The sequence below is a fragment of the Podarcis bocagei genome, assembly GCF_964188305.1.
Source record: "Podarcis bocagei genome assembly, chromosome: 1".
Lineage (NCBI taxonomy): Eukaryota > Metazoa > Chordata > Lepidosauria > Squamata > Lacertidae > Podarcis > Podarcis bocagei.
Window position 1 is genome coordinate 39,313,725 of NC_138125.1, and position 21,115 is coordinate 39,334,839.

General features: G+C 37.5%; 1 protein-coding gene across 5 annotated transcripts in view; it reads left to right on the forward strand.

Annotated features, from left to right (window-relative positions):
• Positions 1-21,115, forward strand: part of NOVA1 (NOVA alternative splicing regulator 1) — a 141,728-nt gene that overhangs the window by 113,360 nt on the left and 7,253 nt on the right. For 4 of the 5 annotated variants that reach the window (XM_081209195.1, XM_081209199.1, XM_081209196.1 and 1 more), the window contains exon 4: positions 242-313. The exons of the other annotated variant lie outside the window; for it this stretch is intronic. In XM_081209195.1, coding sequence (XP_081065321.1) covers positions 242-313 — 72 coding nt within the window. The remainder of the gene's footprint in view (positions 1-241; positions 314-21,115) is intronic. 5 annotated transcript variants of the gene reach the window in all.

Below are 21,115 nucleotides of genomic sequence, written 5' to 3' on the forward strand. Positions count from 1 at the left end.
TTTACCATCTTAATTTTAAGCCATTAATTTGTTTTACATGCATATGCATGCATACTTACATGCATTAGTTATTTGCTTAATTGGCATTAAATTCCATTAAGTTCCAATGAGAAAGAAAAATTTAGGTCTCAGGCTTTTTCTCTTTAATTTTCAATTACATTACATTTGTTTAATTTTTTTTTTAACTGTTCAGTCTAAGGCTTGTTGAGGTTGATTTGCTCCTGAACTGCTTTGTTCCCAGACATTGCCATCATCCCCAACTACCACCAAGTCCTCTCCATCTGATCCCATGACCACCTCCAGAGCTAATCAGGTACAGTATCATTCTACCATCTACACCATACTTTTCACGAGCGGCAGCTTGCAAACTGGAGAAAAAGATATGGTGGGTTAAGGTTTTCTTTGTTCATTTGCATATATACACCCATAATCATGGATATCTAATGCTGTTGTATAAATAATATTATTTTTAATTTGGTAAATGAAATACATTTTGAAAAATCTATTTTAAGATACCTGTACATAACGTTTGTGGTTGCAATCCAAGTAGCCCTTGAGGGGCAAATAGAGCTTGCTTCTGCTCATCAGATTTTCTCACTTCTACCCCCCCCCCAACAGCTGTTCCTTAGGTTACACTGGGGAATTGTTGAATTGGCCAAGGCTTCCCAAGCAGCTCAGGGTGCTGCTGTCAGGACAAAATGATTCAAAAATTGTGGAGGACATACAGAGCTCAGTATGCAGCTCTTTGGACTGAGGTCTTTATGTATAATGTATCATTCACAGTGTGGGTTGATAGACTGTGCTTGTTTATAAAGAAGAATATGTTTCCTATATTAGCATGCCTGTTTACACATTGGGGGGTTTTATGAGAAGTTATAGTCCTAGAATAAAGTAAAACGAATAAATAGTTATAGTCCTAGACTAAAATAAATTTGTTTTGTAAGATCAAAGCTATTTTAGCTTGAGCAAGTAATGATTATTTTCTTATTCTATGGTCTTTAATGCACAATCTTATTTGTAATTCATAGTCTTAAGTACTGACATTTATTAAGCTCATAAGCAATTTATTTACTTTTCATTCTGTACATCATAGAATTATATTTAGGATATTTAGATCTTTGTTGATAATTTTAATATTTCTTGTCAACCACTTAGAGGTTTCCCTACAATCAAGCTTCATATAAAATTTGTTAAATAAAATAAAAATAAAGTGAGTTGGATCCAAAGCACTTTTTTTTTTGCATACAAAAGGAGTCTTTTGCTTTTATTTTATATCCCAAGCTGGAACATTGTGTTAAAAAAAAAATGAGACTAAAACCAAAGATGTTTTTCTATTTGTGCAAGCAGGAAACTAAGAGAACTATTTTAGCACTGTAAGAAATATTTCACAAGCATGTGCAAGACAGCATGAGCAGCTGTTTTCCTTTCCTTCCAACTCATGATTCTTTGCCTCCAACCCTCTGTAATTCTTTGAACAACAATCAGGCACGTTTTCATCTAAAAATGTTATATTGATTTTGAGGATTTTGGTAAAAAACATATAAATCTAAAGCATTTAAAATGAAGCATGTTGAAATTATTGTGCTCTGTATTAAGAGCCAGTATTTGTTGGAGTACATGACTGACAATCAAATTGGGGGGTGGCTGCCTTTTTCATGCCCTACTTTTAAGCTTCCACCATCTAACTGGAGATAGAATGCTGGACTAGATTCTGGAGGACACTGCTCTGATGCAGCAAGGCAATTCTTTCTTGTGATAACAACCAAGCACTAATATCTCTGCAATTTGCTGGTGATATGAATCAGTCCAAGAAAATTAAACTGGCAAAACAAAAAGTATCATCCAAGAAAGAAAGAGGAAAGTCAAGTATTGTAGAATTCCATCTTATTTGGGATATATTATTTTAAAATGATTTTAATTAGCTGTATGTTTTATTTGTGTACCTAATTATATTGGTCTGTTACTATAATAAATCATTCATTCATTCAATTAATAGCTAAACAAGGCAGCTTCATAACCAATGGCTAGATTCTGACTTGTTTTGAAACTGTTTGAACTGTTTCTATTTTTAGTCTAGTGTAAGGTGATATACACTATATGTATATTTAAATTCATTTCTCTTTTGGACACTGTTGTATATGAAGAAAGATGTTACAGTCTTAAGCTAGCTTCTGGAAATATGTCTGCATTTTTTCATTGGTATAATTTATTTTATTCTCTAGACTACTATTTCAGCAGGAAACATGCAGCACATAAGACAATTATGGTTGTGCTGTTAATTCTGATGATAAGTGAAGTAGCTGGCAATTGTTTCTAGACTGTAGCTATGATTAACATTCAGCACCATCATATTGCCAAGTATCTGCACTGCGGCTGTCACATGAAAATTGGTTTCAGCTCGATAGTTTTCAAACACAACTGTACAGATATATATTTTGTTTTCCTATTTGTTCTGAGGAAGAAATGCTGCATTCAGTAACACTCAGGATAAAATTCAAAACCAAAGTCATGCCTGGAATTTCATTTTTCATACACCACACTGGCTTCAGTGTATAGTTTATTCAGATATTTTAAACAATCTGAGCTAGATTCATGCTAGATTTATGGTACTGTTCCTTAAACTATGTTTTTCCACATGCCACAAAATGCCCGTAGTAGATTTCACTAAATGATTTGGAATGTGTCCTTAACATAACTTCTGCCATTGCCAGTGAGGTTAGTGTGATCTTGTTGCTTTATTCTTTCCCCTTATTAGAACAGGAACTGTGAATATTTTGTGTTACAGTAATATTGATTCAAGCACTTTCTTTTTCTGGAGACCAATGAATACATGTGCTAGTAGCAAATTTAATCCGTGTTGTCCGTTGTTTTAAAGTAGTATAAATTCTAAAGTAGTATAGTCTTAATTCTGATTTTATTTAATTCAGTTGCTCAACTTTATTCATACCATAGGAAAATATTGGCTCACTACTGTTGCGATTCTCAGTATTTATCCTGCATTTAAATAGTAATGATGATTATAATAATAAATGGTAGTGTAATCATTGGTTCTGGTTAAATTATTAAAACCATAGAGAAGAATGAGATAAGAAAGGGAGATGATTTAGTGTCTATGTCCCATTATGTATTCAGAGGAAGAAATAAGAAATTGTGTAATGGAAAGGAAGTGACTCCAAAAATGCAGTGTTAAGAAAGGGACTGAAAGAAAGACTTGGGGAGAAATAAGAAGTTGTAGATGGCATAGGTTATGAATGATGATAGATCAAATTGAACGAATTAAGTAGGACGTACTTGCCTCCATTGTGAGAACTATCCTCAGTGTATTTGACAGGCTTTGGGGAAGCATATACATCACTTTGAACTTGGAGGAATGGTGGGGGTATTGGTTTAATAAAATAAATAATGCTTCAGTTTGTTTGTCTGTCTCTGCCCTAAAACTCTGGGTGAAGACTTGCACTACCTTCCTAAAATCAGATGACTATAATCAACCCAGGTCTATGGATGACCTCATCCAGGAGCTTCATGTCCTTATCGAACACCATAGCATGAGACCTTGCAGAACCCTTTAAGCAAAACATGCCAATGTGTAAAGTAGCATTGTGACAATTTTGCTCTGTTGAGAGGGGAAATCTAAGCCTGATTTCTATGTAGCAGACACAGAGTCTGACAGTTTGGCTTTTCACCTCAGTTCCCTCTGCAACAATTGCCACATTAAAGGGGGAGGGTTAGTCCCCCTTCTTATCAGCGCACAGAAATTTTCAGATTCAAGGACAAATCTTTAGGCACATAGGTTATATATTCCCTTTACTTAATACAACTCAAGCATTACAGAAAAGAAGATTAACAACGTTATCAATAATAAAGATCAGTAGCATTAAAACATTATAAAAATATTACAGAGTGCAAGTTAGCATTACAAGTCTACTGTAATAATTAATGATGCAGAGCTGAGAAACCATTATTAAATCCTAATTACCAGAATCAACAAGGCTGGAATACAAGCAAAAGGTGACATGGTTCCTCTCAACTGAAAAAGTGAGAGATTCTCAAAGGAAGGGATATGTATACCTATGCTTTCCTTTGAAAGAGATAATTTTTCTAAACTTCCTCAGTTGTAAACTACTTGCCACAAAGTAGCCAACTACATGAAAGGGTTTCATAAAGCATATGCCAGAATACATACATTGCAACTTCAGCAATAAGTTTGATTAAACATAGTCTACTATCATCAAAGCAAAATAATTTCAGCAACATCTAATGAAACTACATCAAATACAAACAACTGCTATCTTTAAAAAACATATCTGGGTAGACATTTTACATAGTCATATCAAATCCCAACTTATACAGGGAAATGTCTGGTTCACATCTGAGCGTACTAAATGTATCAATGTTAAAAATAGCTTTCTCTGTGAACACAACTTGTTTAAGTAATTATAAAGGAGGATTGATTAAGTAAGGCCCGTTCACTTTTTTAATAACGGGATACATCAAGAGTATTGGTTCAAGGTAGGGAATGGGGAGCAGTGATGTATGAGCCTGGTATGCAAGTCTGGCTTACCATTTCCATAAATTTAATTGTATTGCATTGGGGTAAGGCTATAGGGCCAGTTCCAATATCTCTGGAACCAGTCAAAATGGGTGCAAAAGTGGTTGTGGACATGGCAACAGGAATATCTGCCCCAGCACTTTTGCAGCACTCTATCTGTGACCTAGGAAAGAGTATAGTGTATTCCTCTCATCCCATTTCTGCCTGGTGGTCCAGAAGGGTAACGGTGGGAAAATTACTGAGAGTTTCTGGGGAAGCAATAGAGTTGCACCCCCCCCCCCTTTCATCCAGACCTATTTATTATGTCTGCTGGGGCAAAGCTGATTGGACACCTAGGAGCAGGGTAGGCAGGCAGATGGAATGGCCTCCTCACTGCCCCAGTTCCCCTCACCATCAGTGGCATAGGAAAAAGCAATGCAGGCCAGCATCTACATGTCTATTCAAAATTAGGTATTATTGAGTTAAAATGGTAAGTGTGCAAGATTGAGATTAAGTTCTATTTCTGACATGTATGAACTATCAGACATAGAATTTAAGAGATACATAACTAGCTATCTGGGCATGTTGGGACAGTGTGGGAGTTAAGCTTATCTGATAGTCCTTAAACTTCCACTAGTACGGTAACTTTTATTTGTTGCAGCACATATGAATGAGACTATAGTTCTAATTGCAGGAAAGGAGGTAAAATTATGTTGATGGTTTACTTTTTTATATACATGCATTTTCTGTTTACCTCTAAGTTATAAGTCACTGACAGTACAATCCTACATACATACCTACTCAGAAGTAAGTCCTGATGAGTTCAGTGGGACTTATTCCCAAGTAAGTGTGCATAGGATAGCAGATTAAATTCTAAATTTTACTGTTGACCTTATCTGTTCATCTTCAGTATCCACTATTTCTGTGCAAGGGAGGAGAGTAGGGAGAAATCTAGACCTCTTTGGCTCTGCCTACATAACCTTTTTGGTCCTAAAGCAGTTCTACTAGGTTCAGGCATCACCAGCCATCACAACCCTTATCCCATCTGCTGGTGCAGGTTGTCCAGTAGGGTGACTAAGACACTTTTGATGACAAAACTAGGTCTGCCAGTTTGTGAAATGGGTTCAGGTAATATCATTCAGGATAAACTGGATTAAGATACCACACCATTATGTCAAAATCTGAAATGTTTAAAACTGGCTGAGAATTATTCAGTAAGCAGGGTCTCACCACAACTTCCTTTATTGCCATTAGGATCTTACCTTTCACCAAATAGGCATTGATAACTTCTGTAATCCAATTAGCCAAGTTTGATCAGACTGTTCTAGTAAGCCAGGAAGGACAAAAGTTCAGCCAACATCCTCAGGCTTCACAAACTTGACTCTTCCAAACCTTGACACTGAACTTCTTAAACCATCAAGCCTAAGCCTGGGTCTTTCAGAAAGCATTTTGTTGGCTCAGTTATTGTCATAGATCTGAATGCTGCTGACTATTGTGGCTGGGAGTGCAACTGTGATTTTCGTTCTTTGCTAATAAGAGTTTTATTTGATGTGTTTTAAGTGTACATAAAGAGGTATAGCTATAAATAATTTCTGCACAACTTTTGAACAGCATCTTGGCCATTGGCAGCCATGGGAATACATGTGGAATGTCAGCAGAAGTGTACTTCATGTTTTCAGCAGCTAGCCACCTAGCGTAATGGGCAAGCTGTATTTCTCTTTAAAATTACTTACCTTTTTAGCCTAGTGATTGGCTGCAGTGAACATTTGCAAAAGTCTCACATACACATCAATGACTATCTAGGCTTGCAACCTTGGTATGTTCCTACAAAATAATTCATGGCATAGGCAGAAATACGAAAACCTTTCATTATCAGTGAAATAAATTATTCAGCTGCTCTTTTATAAGTATCAATAATATAGAATTTAACACATCTAATTGCATGTTTCTCATGCTTGAGAATCTGCCAAGAAAAAGACATTAGCAATCCTGATGTTGGGAAACCTTTAAATTGTTCATAATTAATGATGTGCAACAAATAAATGAAATACGACTCAGCTGGTTCATGCACACACTGTTGTAGCAGATAATCACTTCATAGGAGTGCAGGTGATATCAGTACTAGCATCCTCCTTGGAACATTATTAGCTATTATCCATCTCAACCTATCATTGTTTCCCTCCCTCTCCCAATCAAACAAATTCTCTCTGCAGTATTAAGGAAGCAGAAATAGAGTGCCTTTGAATCAGTTTGCATGGTTAAAACACTGATTATAAAGAAAAGAAAGAGAATTCTATCATGACCATGATTTTGAGGGGGGGGGGGTTCCACTTATTATCAGTCATCTACTAATTCTAAGCCCCATTACTGAAATACATGCATCACCAAAACAGAAAGCATTGTAGACCTGAGTCACCTAAATGAATAAACTATTCTATGGATATTAATTTTCAGAGTAAGCTACGATCGTCAGTTGCTTACCTGCAATCACAATTCATTGTATTTCAGGGTTAGGGCTAAAGTGTGCTTTGTTTCAGAGGCTGAAGCTGTATTTCAAGCTGATAACATTCAAGCTCCTGTGAGAAATTAAATGAAATGTTTATTTCAAATGGGTTTCCAAATGGAAGCTAAGAAAGCAAGCCAATGAATTAATGACAAATTTACAGCTCCACGATTTATGTGTCAATCACAATTGCAGCATTGTTCACTGAAACAAACATGGCCACTTCAGGCATTCGAAATGAATTTGTGAAGAGGGAAGGGAGGTCTCGCATATATATGTTCTGCCCACCCACCCCAAGTCCCTTTCACATACGGAACATGAAGGGGGCTCCCGCATTCAGCTGAATGCACATAGAAGCCTTCATGTGCTCCGGAACCCCTCATTCATTTGCCCACCCTTATAAACCCCAACAAAACGTCAAACTTGAGGCCACACACATGGAGTGGGGCCAGCGTATGCACTTCCTACACAATTTCTCCTCGTGTGTTGCTCGACCATTGGATAGAACTATGCTAATGTATTTGTGAATCTTGGCCAAGAGTACAATAACCTTTAATTTTGCTGGTATGTTGTCTGTATATGTCAGGAAATACCAGAATAAAAGCAAGGTGCATGCAGTAATTATTTCTGCTGCTTGAAGACTGGAGCTACCCCATCACCACAACAAAAACTAAGAAAAAATCCTTATTTTTGTTGAAGAAACTGGTCAGTAATACATTCAATTCAACAATAAGCAATTACAGAGTCCATGCTTCTTGTTCAGAAATCTACACACATCAGCTACTTTTCACTTTCTGTTCAAAAACAGTAGTGCCTGCAGTTTGTTTTCAGAATCTATCAAATAGCTTGCTTGCTCTCAGCAAAGCAATGCTACAATGAAACAGCAAGTCTTTTTTCTCCACTATTTTCACCACCTGTGAAAGATGTTCAGAACCTTCAGTAATATGCAACACTTCCAATTTTCCCTAATTTCAGTGCTGGGTCTCATGCACATGTGTAGACAAATGCAAGATTTGTGTCCTTACCTTTGAGCACTTTTTCATTATTTAGTGGTACATAAACAAAAATACTTTTTAGTTTACACCAGGCTTTCCCAAACTTGGGTCTCCAGCTGTTTTGGGACTACAACTCCCATCAGCATTAACTAGTAGAACCACTGGTCAGGGATGGTGGGAACTGTAGTCCAAAACCATCCGGAGACCCAAGTTTGGGAAACACTGGTAGACAATCCAGTAATATGGTAACATAGCAATGTTTTGTTTTGGTGCTTTTTTTTTTGGAAAAATAATCATAGCTAGGGCACCATCTGCATAGTGTAAGTGTAATCTGACCAATTCAAATTATTTTGTTTAACATAGTCTTTCAGTTATACAAAGGTATCACATCCTGTTGTTGAATCTAGTAGGCACAAACTTCAGTTATGTCAGAAACTTGATCAAACATCTGTTTAAAACACTGTTGTGCTACTTTCACATTATATCAAGTTTCATCAGGGTTCGACAAAATTAATTTTCAAGCAGAAGTCACACTGCTCAAATCTTCCTACAGTTTTGTAAGAGTGCAGTGCCAGTTATACTATCATGAGAAAGTAAGCATGTAGTCCTAAACTATAAGTCAGCCCCAGTGAACCCAGTGTTACAGGTTTCCACTGTTAACTGTTTCACTCTTCTCAGAGTCAGTGCAATTCTGTGCAATTTTATTCAGAAGAAATTCCCATTGTCTTCATAGAGAATTATTCCATAATAAAGTAAGTTTAGGCTTGCAGCCTGAATATTACGGTTAGAACTAGTATGATGGCATAAACTGATTAACTGAGCCCATTAAAAATGATGTAGTGACTTAACAGTAATGGTCTATGCATGCTTTATTACTTAAATTGATGCTTTTTGGAAGAGATTTATTGTGAAACCAGCCTCAAATTAATGCCATTCATGGAGATATCGGGGGGGAGAACTCGATGCAACACTTTTTTTAGACCACCGTTTCCCGCTAGTGGTGTTAAAATGAAATTGTCAGAAATAAGCAAGTCACTAGGAGAGCAGTCTTAAGTGTTGACAGGGAAGAACAGAGTGGCATAACCACCACTCTGTCTCAGGCCTGTCAGCTATAGCCAGCCAGGCAGAAGGGAGACACAATTAATTCTTGCTTTTTCCTATGCCACAACAGCAGCATATTTCTGCAGGGCATATGATATAGCACAACCCCACCAGCACCACTCTTACCCCTGCCACACACACCAGAACCTCAACCTACATGTTGTTCTAACCTTCTCAGACATCGGCATGGTCACGGGGGTAGGATTGCACTTGAGAATTCTTACATATAGCACATAATATTTTTTTCTAGGATTTGGATTTCATTTCATTTTTCCAATGAACAAAAATATAAATAGAAAAGATGTGCAACCCACAAATTTCTTACTTTGGGGTACCTTTGCAGTGAAGTACACAAGGGAAGCTGAAGTGATTTGAACACTTTCCCTATGAAGAAAGGCTAAAGTGCTTGGATGTTTTAATTCAGAGGAGGGGAAAGGAACAAAGAAGTCAAAATAGACATTTTTAAAATTAGTCACAAGATGATGAGAATGGGATCCCAGTAACACACACACACACCCTTTCTCATAATGCTAAATTTTGCTTGGTAATACGTTCCGCACAACACCTAATAAGCATATAAAATCTATCAGTTTAGATTAGTTGTTTTTTTAAAGGATTAGACAGGTTTATTGGTTATAAGTCTACAAATGGCTGTAGCCCAGGAATGAGGAAATTTTGGACTTCCAGATGTTGCTGAACTATAACTCCCATCATCCTTGATGGGATTGATAGTTCTAAAACATATGGAGAAAAAAGTTCCCCCACACATGTTATAGGCCATCTCAGGAAGTAACCCTAAATTTCCTGGAGGGAATATTCCCTGGAGGGGCTAACTGAATGTTGCAGACTTCTCTGTGTTTGGATGAAGAAAAAGGTCTTCTGCCAGAAGTCTCTTCATTTCAGCAGCAAAATTATTCCTCATAACTACTTCCTCACTTTTGGTGCATCCATGTCCGGGGTAGAAGAAAGTTGGTTGTGAAACCAGTTTGAAGGAAGAAGGATACTGTTCAAACCCATCTTTTATCCTGGTTGGGGTGAGCCTGGAATGGCTTTAAAAGTGGCAATTATTCTACCATGGACTCTTCATAGCAGTCATCTGTAAATAGACTAACGCATTCAGTTGCAATGTATTTCTGAATATCTGGTGCTGGGGACAAAAGACAGATGATGGTTATATCCTTCCTGTTCTGCTTTTTGGCTTCCATGTGGCTTTGGAAACAGAATGCTAGTCATGATTGGCTTTGACTTGGTGCAACTGGAAAGTTTATATATTGTTATAGGCACATGCTATCAAACTTCTATCATGAATAGAAGTTGTATGTTGATTTATATGCATGTCACAAAATGCAATACGCCTACTCAAGAGATACCATTCTGAGCAAACTTTGAAATGGTATGAACTATAATTTTACAAAGAATTGCATATTTACCTGTGGCACTTAGTTCACAAATGCAATAACATGTGAGATGTTTTGTATAAATTGTAGTCTGTGAACATTCTGGGTGGTAAATACCTTTGAACAGTTAACCAACATATTCTGATACTGAGATTACTTTTAGAATGCCTTGACATATTTTGTTTCTAACATGGATATTTGAAATATGATCTCATTTACAACCCAGACCCTGGAATAAAACCCTGCTGTCAGTAATATTAAATGTCCAAATTAATATGCTTGTATGTGAGAGCAATAGTGAAGACTTTATATTGTGAGTTGATTTATGAGTATTTAATCTATAAATAATTTATAATTTAAGATTGCATTTTTGTCCTACAAACAGGCAGTCCCTTACAGTATAAATTTGCAATTCAAAGTTAATTCTCATCTTCCAAATCTGGTTTCCTGAGTTCATCAATTTCCAGCACAGCAGTTCCAGCATAGGAGTTGTTTGGAAGTTAATGATGTTAACTTTCTATATTTCGTTTACTCTCTCTCTTCCAACTTCTCATCGTACTTTGGAAATATCTTACTAGGAGAATCCATCTCAAATATGGCAGAGCTGAACATCTTTGAGGGGAAAAATACTTGGTTTTGCTGGGCAGATTTTCAAAATCCCCCCCTCTCCCTGCCCCTCCTCCCTCCTCCCTCCCTCCCTTCCTTATCCCTGTGTTCATGGTTTCCACAATGGTGGTCAGTCACCTTGGTGCTGCTGAGTACCTTTTAAACAATCTACAACTCGTCAAAGTAACAAAAGGAAGCTTTATTTTATCTTCATCAAAATGATGCATAGCCAATGAGATTCAGTATGTAATGATCCCAAAAGCCGAATCAAGAGTGAGGAGGGGAAGCGTGGAAGACAAAGTGAAGTAAACTGCAAAACACCCAACACTAAACCATTGAAACAGCTGATTTTCCATTCGCCAAACAGGAATTATTCTAGCTCCTTTCTAAACCCAAATTTGGTAACATTACCTTCTGTTTGAGCATGCCTTTGACATTTCACATGGGGAAAGGATATGCCTTTCCCCCAGACCAGTTTAGCCAGTTGCATTTCTGCTGAACAGGCCACACCAACAGGAATCATCTGCTCAGTTGTCCTATGATTCTGATCCAAGCAATGTTGTTGTTGTTGTTGTTGTTGTTGTTGTTGTTGTTGTTGTTGTTGTTTATAGCCTCATTACAGCTTTGGCAATTTCACATGTAAAAGGAACATCTTCCCTTTTAGGTAGGGTTGCCATACGTCCAGGCATTCCCAGGCATGCCCTTTTGGGTGTCCTACATGCCCATCTGGTGGGAATTTTATGTTTTAAAGCAAACGTCCTGGATTTTGGTCTTTTAAAAATAAAAATAAAAAGTTTGTAGGCAGTTCTGGTTTGGGCTCGGGTGAATTGGGCTCTGGCTCTGGCTCTGGCATGGGCAACCTGGGCTCTGGTTCTGGCTTGGGCACCCTAGGCTTGTTTCAGGCTTGGACTCTGGTGTGGGAGGCTCGGGGTCAGTGCTATTGAGCAATTGCCCTAAAAAAGCGCAACAACTTTTTGATTTTTAGCTCTTGAAATACAGCAACCCTACTTTTAGCTATTCATACTTTTCACTGGCATCCAACCATTCTGGCCAACAAGAGCATTTTCATTTTTTACAACCTTATTGTTAAATTTAGTTGAAAAGCAATCCAACATCAGTCATTGGTTTCTGTTTCCACTTGTTGCAAAATGTTAGCTGTTTTAAAGCAAAGTTCATAAAATAATATTGGAATCGAATACGCAGTTAAATTGTTGCATCTTCAAAAGGGTTATAATTAGTACAGGGGTATGTGGTGCCCTCCCCATGTTTGACTCCAACTCCCATCGCAAGTCAACAGGAACAGTGGCCAGAGATGTTGGGAGTCAGAGTATAACAACAACTGGAGGGCATCACACTTGGCTCCCCGTAAACTAGCAAATAGATAGGACTTAGACACAAACTGGACAACATGCCATTAATTCAATTATTAATCATGGTAATACTTTTTTAAACAAATGCAGGATCATTTTCCTTCCCGACCCACCCAGCCACATTATGTTTCTGATTCAGAGCAAGCCTCCAGTGCCTGCTATTAACACTGAAAGAAAAGTTTCATTTTTAATTGGAATTGCATTGGTGTAAGTGCAAGCTTTTCTTCCAATGCAAATATTGTAACAGGTCTATTGGGGCTAGGGGCCTTCAGATCCAGACTGCAGCAAGGCACAAAGGATTAAAGCCCCCTTCCCCTTCCCAGGTCCCAACCTGGTGTTTAGGTTTAAACAAACATTCAAGCAATAAGTTTGAGCTGTAAATGTCGATTTTGGAGGGCTGGCATCTGAAAGCTGTCCAGACAGGAAAACATGCAGGAATTATATGTTATCTGCACTGTATGCCTTGCAGGAAGGGTTGGGGAATACGTGTAAGAAGTCCTGCTGAATTCAATGTCACTTACACCCAAGAAAGTATTCATAGGATTGTAAGCTTATAATGCAATGCTCTACAGGCCTTGCTAGAGGCAAGTCCCACTGAATTTAGTGGGATTTATTGACAGGTAAGGGATTGCAGCTTTAGCATGATTTAATGAAATTTAACATTGTTTGTGACAAACTTATTAAAATAAAAAAATGTAAGTAGGCTATAAAGCATTTCCTAAGCTATTCCTCAACCTGATTCCAATACAACTGATATAATTCTTCCCTGTGAGTCCATTTCTAATCTCTAAACCAGAGTTATAGCAGCATTCTTCTTAGATTGCATGTTGAATTTTTAATTCCACATTCATTTTATATTCATTAATGGCATGCATTAACTTGTTATATATGGTAGCTTTGCAAAATCTAAGACTCAGAATGCATGTTATCATTTGCAGAATCATTTTATTGATATATCTCTGTCTTAATGCCCCATTCATAGGGAAATAAGAATAAAATATTTTTAAGAATATGAATCACTCAAATTTCTAAGAAAAGGGGCCACATAAATATGTGTGAGTATGCAGTCTTACTCTGTTTTCTTTCTTTTTCAATGTTCTATTGATTTCAATGGAAATATATTTCCAATTAAGAGTGCATAAGAATTTATCCTTACACCCTGATCTTAAATAACTTGAAAACCCACCAAAAGACCTGCTTGGTAAGATTAGATTACCATACCACATCAGTAATCTGTGAAGCTTGGAACATGTGAAACACCCTGACTGCATCTTTCTTTCCCACGACATTGTAAGCGGACAAATTGAGAGGGTTTGTTCTGGTGTGGAAATGAACAACATGATCAGGGCATCTACATGTGATCAGTTTCCACATATTACCATAGCAATGAGGGAAGCAAGCACTAGGTACTTGCTTTTTGACAGCTACAGTCACTTTGGTAACATAGCTTATCCTTTTTTGTAATTCATTCCAATATGCTCACATATTGTTTCTATGGTGGCTAGTATGAGGAAATGGTGTACAGGGAAGTTAAGCAAAGAAGCCAGTCTGAAAATTCTTAGATTCTTGTGAACGTTAGATAAATAACTTGCCTTTTTTTTTTTTAAGGACAGTTTGGGGCTACAGGTTCTTAGTGATCTATAGGGGTCCATCGTGCTTCCATAATGAAGTGTTTTCCCAGGCAACCTTAGTAAAGCCAGATACATTTTAGTGGTGATTCTTTCTCGGTATTTCCCTAGGCGTCTCTGTTGGATATAGGGTCAATGACAGACCAGCAATCAGTGATTATTCTATGATACATTATTTTATCTCAGCCTATCCCCAGGGAAATACCCTAGAGGTATCAATGCCTAACCACATCCCCCCCCCCCACTAAATTGCTTTACTACCAGAATAGGGAACATTTGGCTCTCTGATGTTCTTGGACTACAGATCCCATTATACCTGACCATTGGACATGCTGGCTGGAGCTGACAGGAATTGGGAGTCCAGCAATATCTGAAGGTCCACAGGTTCCTCATTACTACCTTCATATTCTTAGGTGTTTTTGAAAAGCTTAATAGTCACCCAAACTAAGGGTGCATGGAATTATCTTTGTAGAACTAGTCATAAAAACCCTTCATCAGTTTAGAATACATACGGTAATTGTTAACCAAATTTCTTTGTTTTCTAGATGATTCATTTGAAGAAATCAGTATTGCCCAAACATGCTGCTAATTTTAAAACAGAGGATGTGGAAACCATAGAAACATTGTGTAATTTCTCAAGGGGGTTCAAGTTCATTTTGTAGATGTAGGATGAGAATTCTGATTATATGCACATGAACAACAACTTAAACAAAGATTAGAATAATTTAAAGACACAAACATATTTCATATTAGGAAAAAGATTGCAGTAGTGACTCAGCGACTCGGAATTTACATATTCAAATAGTTTCTGGCCTTAAGAAGAGATTGGATTTGATATCCCGCTTTATCACTACCTGAAGGAGTCTCAAAGCGGCTAACATTCTCCTTTCCCTTCCTCCCCCACAACAAACACTCTGTGAGGTGAGTGAGGCTGAGAGACTTCAAAGAAGTGTGACTAGCCCAAGGTCACCCAGCAGCTGCATGTGGAGGAGTGGGGAATCGAACCCAGTTCACCAGATTACGAGTCTCACTCTTAACCATTACACCACACTGGCTCTACACCAGAGGAAAATAAGAAATAGGTTGATATATACCTATTAATATGCTAAATGCATCATTCTCTGATGTTATAAAGATGCACTGAAAATACAATCTGATCAACTGACACAAAACTCTAAAACTGTGGTTCCCAATTACCTAAGTACTGTAGACCCCCTGTTTTTCAAAAGCCAAGCTACGGACCTCCTACTTTGAAAATGTTAACATCTCTATGGTAGTTTTTGTGATGTGAATGGCACCACGGACCCCTGGGCGGGTTACACAGATCTCCTGGGGTCCATGGACTATGGACCACCAATTGGGAACCACTGTTCTAAAAGGCAAAGCAGTGTCTTCTGGAGAAGTTTTTCAGGGGTACAAAGAAGCTTAGGGCAGGAGGGAGAAGGAAATATCCATTGTGTGAGGCTCCTTCCAGTCACAAAACATTGGATTAAACCAAAAGAATCTTAAGGTGAGTTTGGGGCTACAGGTTCTTAGTGATCTGTAGGGATCTATTGTGCTTCCATAATCTTTTAAGATGGTTTTAAAATAATCTTTTAAGGTGGTTTAATATCCTAAGATATGAACAAGCCTTTTCACTGTGCTTCTTAACACATGTGAGCAAACAAACCAGGAAGTCATTCTTAAACCAGCTTCACACCATGGCTTAATAATGGCTTGTACCAATGCTGTTAACCATAGTTTACTAGTTGCTGCCCCTGATGTCTGCAGTCTTCCTTCTCTCTCCATGGGTTCAATGTAACCTGGGGAAAGAGCTTAATTAATTCACAAGCAAGTATCTGAGTCTGAATCAATATTTTCTAGACATACTATGCTTCGAGAAGCTGCATAGTCTACCTTCTATTTTCAAATATCTGAAGCAGTTATGTATCTTTTCTACACAACAACCAAATGAACAGCCAAATTATTTGCTATTAATTTCATATTAACATTATATAATATGATTTTGAATTTTCTCCTGGGTATAAAGACTTCAACATTAATCAGTGAAAACCAGAAATATTCATTTTGTGCCTTTCCAGATGAAGGCAATAGGAACTGTGTATTCAAAGATCACCAGCCTAAGTACCACTGTAATTTATTTTTTGTATCATTTTAGGTAGCAATATTTTAAATTTCTAAAATGTTATCCATATGTAGACTTAGACATACATGAATAAATCAGGCTGTTTACTCCTCTACATGTTCTGAGATGATCAGGATGTATTTAAACAAAACAAAAAAAACCCCAGTGTTTTGAAAGATTTTATATTCCCCTTAGTTTTAGTCATGGAGCAACAGGTTTTAATAGCCAATAAGTACCATTTTAAATCATCTTCTTGGATAAACATAGGCCATATAATTCTACACTGTAATCTCTCTATTCAACTCAATTACTTTTGGTTGAACTAGAGCATATCTTTTAGAAATACTTTGTGCCACTGGTGCCACACAGCAGCCATAAAGCTAATGGATTGAGCTCTCTAAAGATTCAGCTTGTGTCCAAGGAAGTCATGTGATATGAGATCATTTTCTATTAATTCTTCCTTAGTTTTTGCTGGAAAAGCTTCTGCTGAAGCATTCATTCAGATAGTGGCTGCAGGAGATGATGGGTCTCAGAGTAACAGTCTGTTGCCTAGGGAAAGTTTAATTAAATACTATTAGTATAAGTCTTTGGGGTGTAAAATATATAACAGAATGTTGAATCCTACCCATGAGTCCCAAATATGGATTCAAATAGCATTATAATCTTTATCAATTACAAATGCTAATTTGCAACTTTATATAGCCGCCAGCCTGTTGGTCCTCAGTCTAGCTATCCCAGCTACCAATGTGACTCGGTAACTACCTTGACTGGGTGACTCAACTGTGGCTCCAAATATTGGCTTAGTAGTCCACATTAAAGGTCTCCTAAAGAGGTTCTGCATGCATTATCATCACCATTTCCTAAGTATTTTCATAACGCTATTATTACCACTGATACATTTAGAAGGGTTGGAGGAAGGTCAGTGAGTCCACTTTTTCCAATTGTGCCCCCTCTCCCAGGTCACATTGAGCTTGTGAACTTTGACATGCTGTTTTAAATATCCCACTCTTCTCCATTCAGGTTGCATCAGAAATTCTCACGCATTTCATTTACATTCTTCTCTCTCGTGCACCTACACGGAACCTGCCAATTGTCACCTCGTTATCTTTCAGAAATGAAGCGAAGTTGACCAAACCTGAAACATGTACCGCCGTATCTGGTGGTGCATAGTACCCCAAAACAATTCCCCTTTCAATCAGAGAATGAGAAGCAAAAAAATGTCAATTTCCCATCCCCATGGACAAGCAGCTCATTCTGCAAAGCCTGAAGTAGGATGTCTATCATAGCTCACCACAGATACTGTCCAGGACCGGTGAGGTTGTTTACTTACGCCATGTCTCAAGCCCATTTGTCTGACCTCGTGAGACCTGGAACTGAGGCCTGGTCTAGCCAACTTCTCCACCAAACCTGTCTCTACTACTTTGAGAGATAAGAGCAATAGCACACACACACACTGTACACATACTTGGGTAGGTGGAAATTTAATCCAGTTTTCTAAAAGTGTTCTAGGAATTTAAAAAAGTGAACTAATTGAATACTATTAGATAGAATGCCATTAAATCTACACAGATTTACCTGCATTTGCCAAAACTTACTGTTTAATGATTTCCAGCACAATCCTATGCGTGTCTTTTATTAATTTCAATGTCTAGGATTGCTACCTTGTTTGAAGATATATTGAGATCTTCTATACCTTCCTATTGATGTTTTGTAACCCAAAATATGTGTATCCATTTTGTATATTGGATTGTATATTGTATAATTCAGTGAGCAGACAATCACATTTATTATTAGACAGAATTGAAACACATAAATGAAGCTATTCAGAATACATCAATTGTTCCTGCAAATGTAATTTGAACTCTATGAAACATTAATGTGTGAAGTACATAATGCTTTTAGACTACAAAATAAAAACAAATGAAAAATTGGAATGGTATTAAAAGTATGCATCGACGTAGGTTTTCCTCTTCTCTATTCAAAGCATGTTTATTATACCAGGAAGGATAGGACAAATGTGCATAATGTGCAATGCATATTAGGAAATGATGTATGTGCACTTACATAGATATAGATATATTGTGCAGGCTCAATAGCCTCTTCTTTTCAAGGTTACTAAAAAATAAAGACAAGCTATAGAGGTTGTCTAGAGAAAGTATTTTTCTTTCTTTAATTACATGTTTATATCACTTCAAAGTCTAGAGCTTTGGGGGGGGGGGGTTATGCAAACATTTTAAGCAAAAAAACTGGCAGTGGTAACATTGTGCCCTGATAGGCAAATAAAGAGGCAGACACATAAGGTGGGGTTGAACTGAGCCACTTTTATTTAGATCTTAAATTGAAATCAGCAGAGGGGGAACTAACTTAGCTGTATAACTGTAGCCATTGGGCAACCCGCCCTTGCCTAAGGAATTGAGGCATGGCTTCCTAGCCTGCCCCAATTCCCGGCTACACCCTGAAGGTGAGAAGGGAGGCCTTATCTCATCTCCAGCCCCCTGGAACGCAGAACTCCAGGTCGATGAGAGAGTTTGGCCTCAAAGAGGCCCCTATCTCACCCTCTGAATCGTGGAGTCCCAGAAGTGGGCCTCAGCTGAAAGGTGCCCAAAGGGCATCAACCAGGCTAAACCAAACTATTTCTTTTCCTGCACCTGAACTGCCAAAAATGATCAAATCAAAAAGATTAACCTATTTAAACAACACCCTGAGATCTCCGGGTATAAGGCGGTTTATAACTTTAATAATAATAATAATAATAATAATAATAATAATAATAATAATAATAATAATAATACCATCTAGCACTCTGTCCTGCTATTCAGTGTGAAGTAGGCACAAACCCAATCTGTGATCCCAAATGCAGATTGGGAAAAGTTCCTACGTGGCCCCCTAGTGGTGACCCCGAAGCACACTGGGAGACAGGGAGGGTGCTGCTGCAAATGGAGAGGCTGGAGGGAAGGCAGATTGTCCCTTACATTGGGATCAAGTCCTGCCCACTCACTTTCACCACCTTAGAAATGCACCAATCGGTACAGGGAATTTTCCTGCTCTACCTCTCTTGCCCAACAGCTTGCAAAGGCGTCCAGCCTTCTTGGCACCAGGCACCTTCTAGGTGCCTTTCCAATGAAGGAGAGTCCACCACCTTTTGAGGTAGTGAGTTCCAATGTCGAACAGCTCTTGCCATCAAAAAGTTCTTCATAATATTTAGTCAAAAATACTTTTTTTGTAATTTGAAGCCTTTGCTTCTGGTCCTACCCTCTGGAGAAGCAGAAAACAAGCTAACTCCAGCTTTCATGTGAAAACCTTTTATCACCAATAATTCTTAATTCTCGGGCGAAATGCTTTCACTCCTAAAGCTCCAAAAGGAAAACCTTTTGTTAGTCTGCACATAGTAGGGACACATTTGTGAATAGTTGTGTTTGATGTGCACTGCTGTTCACGGAATATGTGAAGTTTACCACTTTAGTCAGCTTTTCTGAAAGTAGGAAACCTGATCCACATATAGAAATCAATAGATGGATGTAGATAATTGTGTCTGGACTGAGTATATATCCTTATATTGTCAATATTTGCTAAGCTTGACATCTGGCATTTTTATTCATGCTCAGATCATTTGGATATTTTATTTTGTTTTAATCTAGAAACTACTGCTTCAAGTTAATTTAAGGTGGATGGGGGCATTCCAGTGTGGTAAATTGCAAAGTATAAGCCATTTATAAGTGTGACAGTAGTAGATTACTGTGGAAAAAAATAGTCTCATATTTGCAATGATGGAGAGAAATCCATAGAATGAGGTTATAGAACAGAGCAAGAATTATCAAAAAAATAAGCTGAATAACCAGCTTCATAATGGAAATATTTGTATTCCTAATCCAATTAGGTTGTGGCTAAATCCGTTTGAAACAAGTTGGCTATGGTTAATATAGGGTGCAGTACTGTAATTTATCTGGGAACACAGTGGGGCTTCTGAGTCGACATTTGTAGGATTGCAATGTCATAGATTATTATTTATGAGTAACTGTAGTGGATATTATTAAAATAACTTTATTTACATATTTAGTAGTTGCTCACTGTTATTAATCAGTCTGAGATGCAATAACTTAAGATAGTGGCCATGTATCAGTATATAGTGTGTTGTGTAGAAAATAGTAGAAAGTGATATTTTTAAAATAGCTATGTTTTATTCAGCCAGTCAGAAATAATCAATTAAAAGTAGCAGTTTGAACCCAGAGAAGCTTCCTTTCTTGGAGAAAAAACCTTTCTGCAATGGAGGAAACTCCTCTTTTGCAGGAAGGTACGCTGGATCCAGCCAAGTATCTAAATCCCTTGCTGAATTAAAAAAAATATGTATGACATTTGCAGCTCAATCCTCTGCAGATTTATACAGAAGTAAATCCCCACTGTGTTGAATGGGACTTACTTCCAAGCAAATATACATAAAATGTGTGTTTTAGATATTTGTTACTGAAGTGAAATACTGAAATCAGTGAAATTCTGTCACTGGAAACAACTTCAGTTCTGGGAGTAAAAAGTTCATTGGTGGAACCCGTATAAAAATATTCCTGCAACCGTAATAAAACATGAGAAATTACATAATTCACTATTTTTTCTTCAAACAGACTCATGAATTTTTCCTCAGACGAGTGATACATTTTATTGCAAAATGCATACTATTTTACTCTCCAGAATGTAGACATGAACATGAATATATATATATATATATATATATATATATATATATATATATATATGAGATATTTACTAGATTAGAGGAATTGTCCTGCCACTTCCCCCACATGGATGCCTTGCTTTGCCAATTAAAGTCTTTAGGGGTTTTTTAAGCTATTTATTTGAATAGTCAGATT